Here is an 11,321-nt window from a genome sequence, read left to right as displayed (position 1 = left end):
CATCTTGACAGTTCCTTAACGTCTGCACAGTATCCGTGGTGTCAGCGTTTCGTTTGAGTGTCGTCCAGTTTACCAAGTCCGACGTCTTGTACGAATGCTCACAATATCGGAACGGATCAATAACTAAAGCTCAAATGAGCTGAACATAACATCCTTGTATCTCTGATAACTCATCCATGTGTGGGACAAAAAGCAACATCATACAGAAACAATAGCAGCAAGAATCTTATATCTACTACTTTAGCTACGCACATTCCAACCATTTGTGACTGGCCTGCCTGTGCGCACACGTTGTGAAGACAAAAATCTCATACCTGTTGTCAAGACAACCAAATCACACACCCGCACTTGTTGCGGACATGAGGAAGAGGCTGGCTGCACTCGGTCTCATACCCGCTGTCGGTCATGTCATTATGAAAGTTTCTTTTTGATTTTGTTTGAAGCATCAAGGTCGACATTCGCATCGTTTCCCTTTTGGTAGCTTCAGATTTGTTTCGTTCCTTTTGCGCTCTTGATTAGCAGGCTTTTCGGTGATGGGACAGGTGCAGGATCATTCGTCCACCTTTTCTCAGTGATTTGTAACTTTTTAACCTTCATTAAGTTATCGCCATATGCCATGTGACTGGGCGCCAAGACCATTAACGAAAAACGTCCTTCCAGAAACCAGAGTGGCTTCCAACCATCAAGAGGGACAACAGACATGGTCTTTACACTCCACCAGTTCCAAGAAAAGTGTAAAGCGCAACAGCTACCGCTGCACCTCGTCTACAGTGACCTGAAAAAAAGATGTTCTGCAGTGTGTCATGCCCACTTCTGTGATAAATCTTGACCAAAACTGACCTTTTGGAGAAATTTATCAAGATAATGAGGCTTCTCCACAAAGACATGTCCACCACAGTTCTGGTGAATGGCACAAAAACTGAAGCCTTCAATGTTCAATCAGGAGTAAATTAAGGCTGTGTCATCGCAACAACACTCACCTTCGTGGCCATAATTCTTCATCTGAACAGAGACAAGTACCTCGGCAGGCACATCAAACACAGACAGACAATGAGATCCAACACAGACGCGAGCGCATAAGAAATGGCTACAGCGGGCATCGCACCCGTTTTCAACAAGAGAACTTCAAGATGGCACTAAAATTGTTGTCTACAAAGCTGTCATGGCAACCTTGGTGTATGGCTCCATGACCTGGACCTGAAGATCTTTGAATAATTTCACCCACAGTGGTGAGGAGTACCTTCCGCATCAGGTGGAAAAACTGCCATACCAACATCAGCTTGTTGGCTGAAGGAAAGCTCCAGAGTATTGAGTGTGTCATTAAAAACCAGCTTCAGTGGGTGGATCATGTCATTAGGGTGGATAACAGTCGAGATCCAATGCAGGTATTTTACTACCAGCTGAGCAAAGGAAAGTGGCCCACTGGGGAGAAGGAATACTACAACGATCTCCTGAACCACAGCTTCAAGAGCTGCTCCATCAACTGGGAGACCTGGGAAGAACGCGAGGTGCCAAGCCAGCTGGCAAGCAATGATCCACATGTGAGTACAAGTGTCGGCAAAAAATGGAGTACCAATAACACCAAGAAGACAAGATCCTGATGGGCAAATGCTTCTCACAGCAACTACGTGCAGTGTGTCAGAAAGCAGTGTGTGTCAAGACTGCTCAATCATCTCCGTATCGAAGACCATCTTCCTCGCCACAACCCACACACGCATGCTTTCCCAGTCACTTGATTGGGAAAGTGTGTCTAAACTGTCATCTTGACAGTACCCTGTAGAATCTCCCGGGGTTTCATTCAACTGAACACGAAACTGTCCAAACTTTTGACCAGTAATAAAGTAGGCACCATATTTCCTAGAGTATAAGCCACGTTTTTCTTTTCCTTTGTTTTACTGGTTGGGGAGGCCCTGTGACATACACCAAAAATTCACAAGTTTGTTATTAATATTAATAAGGACTACTTATATAGAACTTTCACAAGAATCAATGCACTAAACAAAATAAACCAATAAAAGAATAAATGCCAGTAATTAAAAAAAAACTACAACAGTGCACAAAAATCCCAAATTACAGATATTAACAAAAACAAGTTGCGACTTATACGATGCACCCAGAAGTATTCACAGTGGTTCACTTTTTTCCTTTTATGTTTCTATTTTGTTACATTACTGCCTTATTCCAAAATGGATGAAATTCATGTTTTCCCTTAAAAATCTACTCACAATACCCCATAATGACAATGTTAAAGTATGAGATTTTTGCAAATTATAAAAAAAAAAAAAAAAAAACTCGTGACTTCGTTTTTTTAATCTTAAATAAATTTGGAAGAAAAAGAATTTTGAGACAGAAAAATTTTTTTTTATTCCATTTTAGAATAAAACATTACAGAAGAACCAAAGAATAACTACATATACATTACACTGTTTTTGGTGCTTTGATAACTGCTCTGTGCAGCAGAAGAGAATTACCCATGAACTACATAAGTTATGTTCCCATCCACGGTGCACATCTTTCAAATGCTTCCATTCCATTTCCAACTCCCCAATTTTTTTTTTTTTTATCCAAGTTCAGAGGACTTTCTGCAGTATTTGGTGATGGGTGTATCATTACATCTGTATGAAGTGTAAATATGTTATATGGACATGCTTCTGTGCCTGTAATATTTAACACAATGCAATAATGCCCTCAGGCTGGGGCGACTGTTCATCTTTCAGCAGGACAATGACCCTAAGCACACAGCCAAGATATCAAAAGAGTGGCTTCAGGACAACTCTGTAAATGTCCTTGAGTGGCCCAGCCAGAGCCCAGACCTGAATCCTATCGAATATCTCTGGAGAGATCTGAAAATGGTTGTGCACCAACGCTCCCCATCCAACCTGATGGAGCTGGAGAGGTGCTGCAAAGAAGAATGGGCAAAACTGCCCAACAATAGATGCACCAAGCTTGTGGCATCATATTCAAGAAGACCTGAAGCTGTAATTGCTGCCAAAACTACAAAGTAACAACAAAGTACTGAAGCAAAGGGTGTGAATACGTATGTGTACGGGTGATTTCTTAGATGTTTTAACTTTTAAAAAATTTGCAAAAATTTCAAAAAATAAAAAATAGCTTTCTTCATGTCATCATGGGGTGTTGCAAGAAAAATTTTGAGGGAGATAATGAATGAGGCTGTAACATAAAATGTGGAAAAAGTGAAGTGGGGTGAATACTTTCCAGACGCACTGGACTCAAGCATGATCTCACCAGTTACTCCGTATACACTGCAATATGGCATGTTTCTCTGCAACCCTGTCCTAACACTGATTCATGTCACATCACTGTAGTATAAACCCAGCATTATTTTACCATCTCTGGTAGGACACATTTCTCCCTTATTTTCCCAAGACATGTTTAATGTTTTGTTAATTAAACAGATGCTTAACACACATAACTCAACTGGTAAAAATGTTAAGTGCCCAGCTACAGTGAATCATTGGTAAGGATCTAATCTATTACCCACTGCACGCTGAAAAGGTTTGTTTGCATTATACCCCTTTGGATGCCCCGTGTATTTGTCACAAAGGATGGTGACTCTGTTAACTGAACCGCAACCATGGAAGTGAGCCTCAAGCTCCTCTGCTGTGGCACCATAGTCAACCTGCGGGGAATGGAAAAAAGTAAAGCACATTACAAATGTCGAAACAACAACGACGATTGCCTTAATAAAATGGTGACAAAGAACTTTTTCAGTTATTAAGCAGCTCTATAGATGGTATCAAAATGAAACCCAGAGACAGAGGCCATTTTTAAAATGGTACCCCGTTTTTTCCCCAGACCTTTGCTGTCTTAATTTTGTTCTTACAAACATACAACATATTCAGAACAAATAAATTATTTAAAGTATATTAACTGCCTGCCATTATTACAGAAGCCAAATAATGTGGTCAAAATAAAAAACAATGTACATGAGACAGAAGAGAAGAATTCAACTCACATTCCCGACATAAATAGATCTACCATCTGCTTCCATCTTTTCCTCGATTGACATTATGACAGGGCCGACTGCAAAGAGGGAGAGCAGAGGAAAAAAAAAAATGTCTACATGAAACAGCTCTCAATTATAACTTTTTCAATAAATAAACTGCAATGCAATTTTTATCGTCAATTGGCTGGCTGAAATGAAAGGACCTGGCTTTATGTTATTGGTCCAAGGTCTCTTAATTAAACAGGCTTTACAAAGGTCAGCAATTAATGCAAAGAAAAATACAATGCATTCAGAAAGTATTCACATCGCTTCACAGTTTCAACATTTTATGTTACAGCCTTATTTTGAAATGGATTTTTTTTCTCAAAATGCTACACACCATAATCATAATGTGATTTTTTTTTTTTAAGATTTTTGCAAATTAAAAAAAAAACACCTAAGAAATCACTTGGAAATAAGTATTCACAGCCTTTGCCATGAAGCTCAAAACTGAGCTCAGGTGCATCCTGTTCCCACTGATCAGCCTTCAGCTTAATTGGAGTTCGACTGGGGTAAATCCAGTTGATTGCACATGATTTAAAAAGGCACACACCTGTCTATGTATGAGGTCCCACAGTTGACAGTGCATGTCAGAGCACAAACCAAGCATGAAGTCAAAACTGTCTGTAGACCTCTAGACCTAGGATTGTCTCAAGGCACAAATCTGATGAAGGGTACAGAAACAATTCTGCTGCTTTGAAGGTCCCAAGAAGCACAGTGGCCTCAGTCATCTGTAAATGGAAGGTGTTCGGCTCCACTAGGACTCTTCCTAGAACTGGTTGCTCGTCTAAACTGAGTAATCGGGAAGAAGGACCTTAGTCAGGGAGGTGACCAAGAACCCGATGCTTACTCTGTCAGAGCTTCTGCATTCCTCTGTGGCGAGAGAACCTTCCAGAAGGACAACCATCTCTGCAGCAATCCACCAATCAGGCCTGTATGGTAGAGTGGCCAGACGGAAGCCACTCCTGAGTAAAAGGCACATGGCAGCCCAACTGGAGTTTCCCAAAAGGCACCTGAAAAGCTCTCAGTCCACGAGAAACAAAATTCTCTGGTCTGATGAGACAAAGACTGAACTCTGTGTGTGAAAATGGCTGTGCACCGCCGCTCCCTATCCAACCTGATGGAGCTTGAGAGGTGCTGCAAAACTGCCCAAATACAGGTGCACCAAGCCTGTAGCATAATATTCAAGAAGACCTGAGGTGCAAAGTATTGAGCAAAGCGTGTAAATACTTATGTACATGTGATTTCTCAGTTATTTTTTTAAGTTTACAAAAATTTCATAAAGATTTTTTCATGTCATTATGGGGTGTTGAGTAGAATTTTGAGGTTAAAAATTAGTTTACTCCATTTTGTAAATAAGGCTGTAACATAAGAAAATGTGGGGAAAAAAAGTGAAGCGCTGTGAATACCTTCTGGATGCACTGTGTAAGTGTTCAGATGTCACTGAAGCAGCAGGTAAGAGTATTTTTATTTACAGAATTTACAAAATACATAATAGTTGGTCATTTTTTATTCGGACGACAACAAGACCTAGAGAATGTGAAGATTTAAAGATGAAATACCCTCCCCAGCACATACATGTACCTGGTGGGGGACTGAGATTCATCTGTTTCTCCACCTCATTCTGTAATTCCTTCAGCTTTTCTGCCTCTTCCTCCATCTCTCTTACTCGGGCTTTGATCGCCTCCAGCTCCTATAAAAATAAATAAATAAACCAATGAAATAAACTATTCACTGCACTATTGCTGGAACAGTAATATAGGCTTCATGAAAATAGGGATTGCCAAGTTTAGACCTTACCAATGTGAAGCGCCTTAGGGCAGCTTTGTTGTGATTTGGCACTATATAAATACATTAAATATGAATTAATTGTTTTGTGGTTCCATTATGGGTCGCTTTACTCGTCTGAGAATTATCACAGTCGGGTATACATCACTTCCACCGAAAAATAGTCGAGAATTCATACTTCCGCACATATATGCAACAGGCCGCTCTGTGAAAACACGCATGGGCTGTGTGCTTTTCAATTGAAATCAGCTGGTTTTGTATTGTGTCTGGCTTGTTTAATTGGCCAACTGAAGGTCTAGAACAATAAGATTTGTTCACCATGTTGGGGATGGAGTCGCCAATAAAGTCAAGGTAACGGACAATGGTTAATTTCACGGATTTGAAAACTGACCACCAGGGGGCGCAGCTGGATGAATGACTGAGAACAACGAGAAAATCTTTCAGGTTGTGGACAAGATCTCTCCTTGGGCTCTTATGGTGCATTTACACATAGGCAAGACACGTTCCGAATGTCATATTTGCATCAGTCTTGGCACATTTCTGACATTCTTAACGTGACTCATCGCGTTCGGAATAGGTTTCTTCATAGTGCGTATTGGTGCGTGATATTGGTGATTTTTGTGGCGCATGTTTTTGGCTGTTTAAAAAAAAAAAAAAAAAAAAAAAAAAAATCTTCCACGAATGTCACGCACCACCCTCATTTCGTTTCATGACCCTTAATACAGTATGACAGCATTCTTCTCTGATGTGCGCACAATTAAACCCTGCTGCACCCCATTCAGATTCATTGCTGCAGTATGCTGAAGGGCAGTGACGCCAACCCGCGTGCAGCCACACATCTGGCTCTCAGTTGCCTCCACCTCCTCTCTGCGCCACTCCATGGCACAGAGCTCAACTAAGCATGTAGTCAAAGTTCTTCTGCTGTGGATTTTGAGGATTAAACTGGAGCGATCTGAACTGTTCAGCAACTGGGATGAATATGGGGGTGTGTGGAGACAATTCGCCTCATTCACAGAGTGACAGAACGCAACAGCGCGGAACGTTATTCTTGACCATGCATAATGGTTCCTGATAATTCTCAAGCAACATGTGCCATTAATCCTAACGCGTGGTAACAGGTTGCAGTAGTTCCTGAGGACACCTGACGCCTCTGCCCCGAATCATCACATTCGTGATCAGGGGCTAAGAATGTGTACTTCGTGGCATTCGTGACTTGCCGTCATGTGTAAACACACCATTAGAAAACACTATGTCGGCAATTACCAGCATTTTCAATCATATTTAGCAGGAGGTGGTACAATCACAAGTCAGAATTTCAATACATCCACTTGGGAAATGATTCACAATACCAGCATTTTGGCATCAAAATTAATCCTATATCTTGAAAATAACCCCCCACTCCTTGAGTGTAAAAAAGTATGGTCTATTTTCAATTATCTGGCTATTCCGCTATGTGTAAAGTTTGTCCATGCTCTTCAAAAACTTTATAAACACAATTCTTTCACAAAGGTTTTATTTCAGTAACACTGTGTGAATAAGGGGTACATGCAGCAGAGGCCCAGGTTGCAGGAGAACAATCAGGGGTCGAAATACATTTTTTAACCTACTTGCACTGGTGCTAGTAACAAAAAATTACTTGCACCCCAAAAAAAAAAAAAAAAGTTACTTACACAACCAAAAGTCAGTCTTATATCAACCTTAAAACTCCTCCTCTGATGTATCAGACTTTTCCTCTCTGGGGAGAGTAGCGGCAGACAGTTTTTTTTTCCATGTGCGCGTGAACGAATCGTTCGTGAAGATTTTTTTATAAACTACACAGATGTATAATAAAACAAATGGTGACTGGTTTATAACAATTATGACAGAGTTTGAGGGGAGAGAGAACGAGGAACTACAGAGCCCTGGAAGTGTCATTGCAAAATGTTTTGCATGTGGAAAGAATGTGCAAACATTTTATTATGTTGTGCGCTCGTTTTAAGCATCGTTTAAGTAAAACAAGGACACAATCTACTTAAACGTGGCCATAATTTGTAAAACGTGCACTCAATATCGTCTTGACACATACATGTTGGCTATTAGCCAACAAACCAGGAGACAGTGTAATACATTTCCCCATTAGAAATGGATGTGGTCAGGGTATATCATCATGGTTTGGGCGCACAAGGACATACAAATCAAAATCAAATCAATTTTATTTATATAGCGCCAAATCACAACAAACAATTGCCCCAAGGCGCTTTATATTGTAAGGTAAAGCCATACAATAATTACGGAAAAACCCCAACGGTCAAAACGATCCCCTGTGAGCAAGCACTTGGCGACAGTGGGAAGGAAAAACTCCCTTTTAACAGGAAGAAAACTCCAGCAGAACCAGGCTCAAGGAGGGGCAGTCTTCTGCTGGGACTGGTTGGGGCTGAGGGAGAGAACCAGGAAAAAGACATGCTGTGGAAGGGAGCAGAGATCAATCACTAATGATTAAATCTACAGTGGTGCATACAGAGGAAAAAGAGAAAGAAACACTCAGTGCATCATGGGAGCCCCCCAGCAGTCTAAGTCTATAGCAGCATAACTAAGGGATGGTTCAGGGTCACCTGATCCAGCCCTAACTATAAGCTTTAGCAAAAAGGAAAGTTTTAAGCCTAATCTTAAAAGTAGAGAGGGTGTCTGTCTCCCTGATCTGAATTGAGAGCTGGTTCCAGAGGAGAGGAGCCTGAAAGCTGAAGGCTCTGCCTCCCATTCTACTCTTACAAACCCTAGGAACTACAAGTAAGCCTGCAGTCAGAGCGAAGCGCTCTATTGGGATGATATGGTACTATGAGGTGCCTAAGATAAGATGGGACCTGATTATTCAAAACCTTATAAGTAAGAAGAAGAATTTTGAATCCCATTCTAGAATTAACAGGAAGCCAATGAAGAGAAGCCAATATGGGTGAAATATGCTCTCTCCTTCTAGTCCCCGTCAGTAATCTAGCTGCAGCATTTTGAATTAACTGAAGGCTTTTCAGGGAACTTTTAGGACAACCTGATAATAATGAATTACAATAGTCCAGCCTAGAGGAAATAAATGCATGAATTAGTTTTTCAGCATCACTCTGAGACAAGACCTTTCTAATTTTAGAGATATTGCGCAAATGCAAAAAAGCAGTCCTACATATTTGTTTAATATGCGCATTGAATGACATATCCTGATCAAAAATGACTCCAAGATTTCTCACAGTATTACTAGAGGTCAGGGTAATGCCATCCAGAGTAAGGATCTGGTCAGACACCATGTTTCTAAGATTTGTGGGGCCAAGTACAATAACTTCAGTTTTATCAGTTTTATACAGAGAACTCCAGCTGCCCAGCATGGCACGAATTATCATGGCCAGGAAAACGTCCGCACATTTTATTCATTTGAGAGCACGTTTTCTTAATTCGTGGGCTCAATTAAAGGAAAACATGCGCACAAATTATCACGGCCAGAAAAAAATATTACTTTAAGCGACCTCTCCCAGATTCTGTAAAGGAACTGCAGCGGCAACCAGTTTTTTTTTTTCACATGCGTGCGAACTAATCGTCCGTGAAGATAATTTTTTTTAACAACACAGATGTACAATAAAACAAATGGTGACTGGTTCATAACACAATGATGACAGAGTTTGAGGGCAGAGAGAGAGCGGAACAGCAGCCAGTTTTTTTTTTTTTTTTCTTTCTTTCCTTTGTTTACATGTGCTCGCGTGAACACAACAAAGAGCACAGCAACTCGCTACGTGTGTGAGAGTCATAAAACGCCAGGAAGACAAAGACAACACACTAGAAATTGTTTTTTCTTTATTCATTCTACTGGTGTTTATAGTTGCTAAAACTTGGATAAAGTTACTTGCACCAGTGCAAGTGCAGTATAAAATTACATGCACTGCTCGAACAATACGTGCACAAACTAGCACATGCACATACTATTTCGACCCCTGGTAATTCTGCCCTTCAGTACGTTTGTAAAATAAAAATACTACTCTGATTCTGGGAGGGAGACTTGTCCATGCCAGCAGTCTTATAGCCATCATTAACTACCAATACTTAATTAATTTGCTGTCAAATGTCAATACTAGTATTATGTAACAGCTCAAAAACAGTTTTTAATAACACTAACACAAATCAATATTGGCTCGAAACAATCAAGTCTGAATCTTAAGAATTGGAATCAAATTGATTCTTGACATTTCAATCGATACCCAGCTGTAGTTCAAACAGCCTCTGAACAGGAATCATCATCAGTTGTGTCTGACAACACTGCAGAAGAGCAGAGATTTGCAGTCACGTGATCTCGAATGAGTAGCGTCACCATACCACAGGTTTAGGTATTATAAAAATAAAAAATAAAAACTAGTGGAAAAGGACAAAACATACAGACACCTGTATGGTTTGGGGTGGTGAGGAATAGTTACGTCAGAATCGCGAATGATTCAAAACATTCAAAAATCAAAATTTAAAATAATGGCTGTTTAAGGGCTGCACTATCTTGGAAAAAAAATTGCAGTTTTTTTGCCAATGGCAATATACGAGGTCTGTCCATAAAGTATCGTACCTTTTTATTTTTTCAAAAACTATATGGATTTCATTCATATGTTTTTACGTCAGACATGCTTGAACCCTCGTGCGCATGCGTGGGTTTTTCCACGCCTGTCGGTGACGTCATTCCCCTGTGAGCACGCCTTGTGGAAGGAGTGGTCCCGACCCCTCGTTGGACTTTCATTGTCTGGAAATGGCGGAATGAAAAGGACTTTTTTCCATCAGAATTTTTTCAGAAGCTGTTAGAGACTGGCACCTAGAAACCATTCAAAAAATGTATCTGGCTTTCAGTGAAAATTTTACGGGCTTCACAGAGAATAAGGACTTTAACTACAGCTTTAAGGACCCCTTTAAGGACGGTCGGTGCGCCGCGCTGCGAGCTGCGACGATGCGGCACAAACCACTGGATCATTTCTAAGCTGATGGCTCTGTGGATACGAAACCGTCGTGTGCTCTTTCCCTGATTATCCCAAGACCTGGACATCAGCCATTTTCCGGCAGATTTCACTTTTAACAAGAGATTTTGTCATGGAAAGCCGCGCGGAGGCTTCGCGCATCACGACCGATTCGCTGATGAAGCGAGACAAAGGAACACCTCCGTTTCGGAGTGTTAGAGGACAAGTTGGGACATGTCCAGCTCTCCACAAGTTCTTTTATACTCACTCGACTGGTAAGCACTGAAAGCCGAGATAGACATGTCCCAACTTTTCCACAAAAAAAAAAATACATGGAAGACTGATGTAAACAGCTAGCTAATGTAGCACAACCTACAACCTTTGCAAGGCGGCACACTGAACAAGAGCAATCGCCACTCCGGATCTGGATCACCTCCAAAATTCAGTAGTCTTCCATGCCCTAATATCTATCTGTGGTGCCTATATAAGGTGAAATCTTTATCCAGAATCCAGGTCCCCTCCAAAATTCAGTGGAGTCTTCCATGCCCTAATACCTATCTGTGGTGCAAATTTGGTGAGAA

The 11,321-nt window shown here is 40.9% G+C and overlaps 1 protein-coding gene across 5 annotated transcripts in view; it reads right to left on the bottom strand.

Annotated features, from left to right (window-relative positions):
* Positions 1 to 11,321, bottom strand: part of pabpn1 (poly(A) binding protein, nuclear 1) — a 51,983-nt gene that overhangs the window by 24,497 nt on the left and 16,165 nt on the right. For 3 of the 5 annotated variants that reach the window (XM_034171305.1, XM_034171322.1, XM_034171329.1), the window contains exons 2-4: positions 5,585 to 5,699; positions 3,977 to 4,044; positions 3,534 to 3,640 (exon numbers count right to left, since the gene is read on the bottom strand). In XM_034171305.1, coding sequence (XP_034027196.1) covers positions 3,534 to 3,640; positions 3,977 to 4,044; positions 5,585 to 5,699 — 290 coding nt within the window. The remainder of the gene's footprint in view (positions 1 to 3,533; positions 3,641 to 3,976; positions 4,045 to 5,584; positions 5,700 to 11,321) is intronic. The other 2 variants (XM_034171313.1, XM_034171336.1) reach the window with 1 other exon arrangement.

This window comes from Thalassophryne amazonica, chromosome 1, assembly GCF_902500255.1.
Source record: "Thalassophryne amazonica chromosome 1, fThaAma1.1, whole genome shotgun sequence".
Lineage (NCBI taxonomy): Eukaryota > Metazoa > Chordata > Actinopteri > Batrachoidiformes > Batrachoididae > Thalassophryne > Thalassophryne amazonica.
This window is presented reverse-complemented; position numbering and strand designations above follow the sequence as displayed.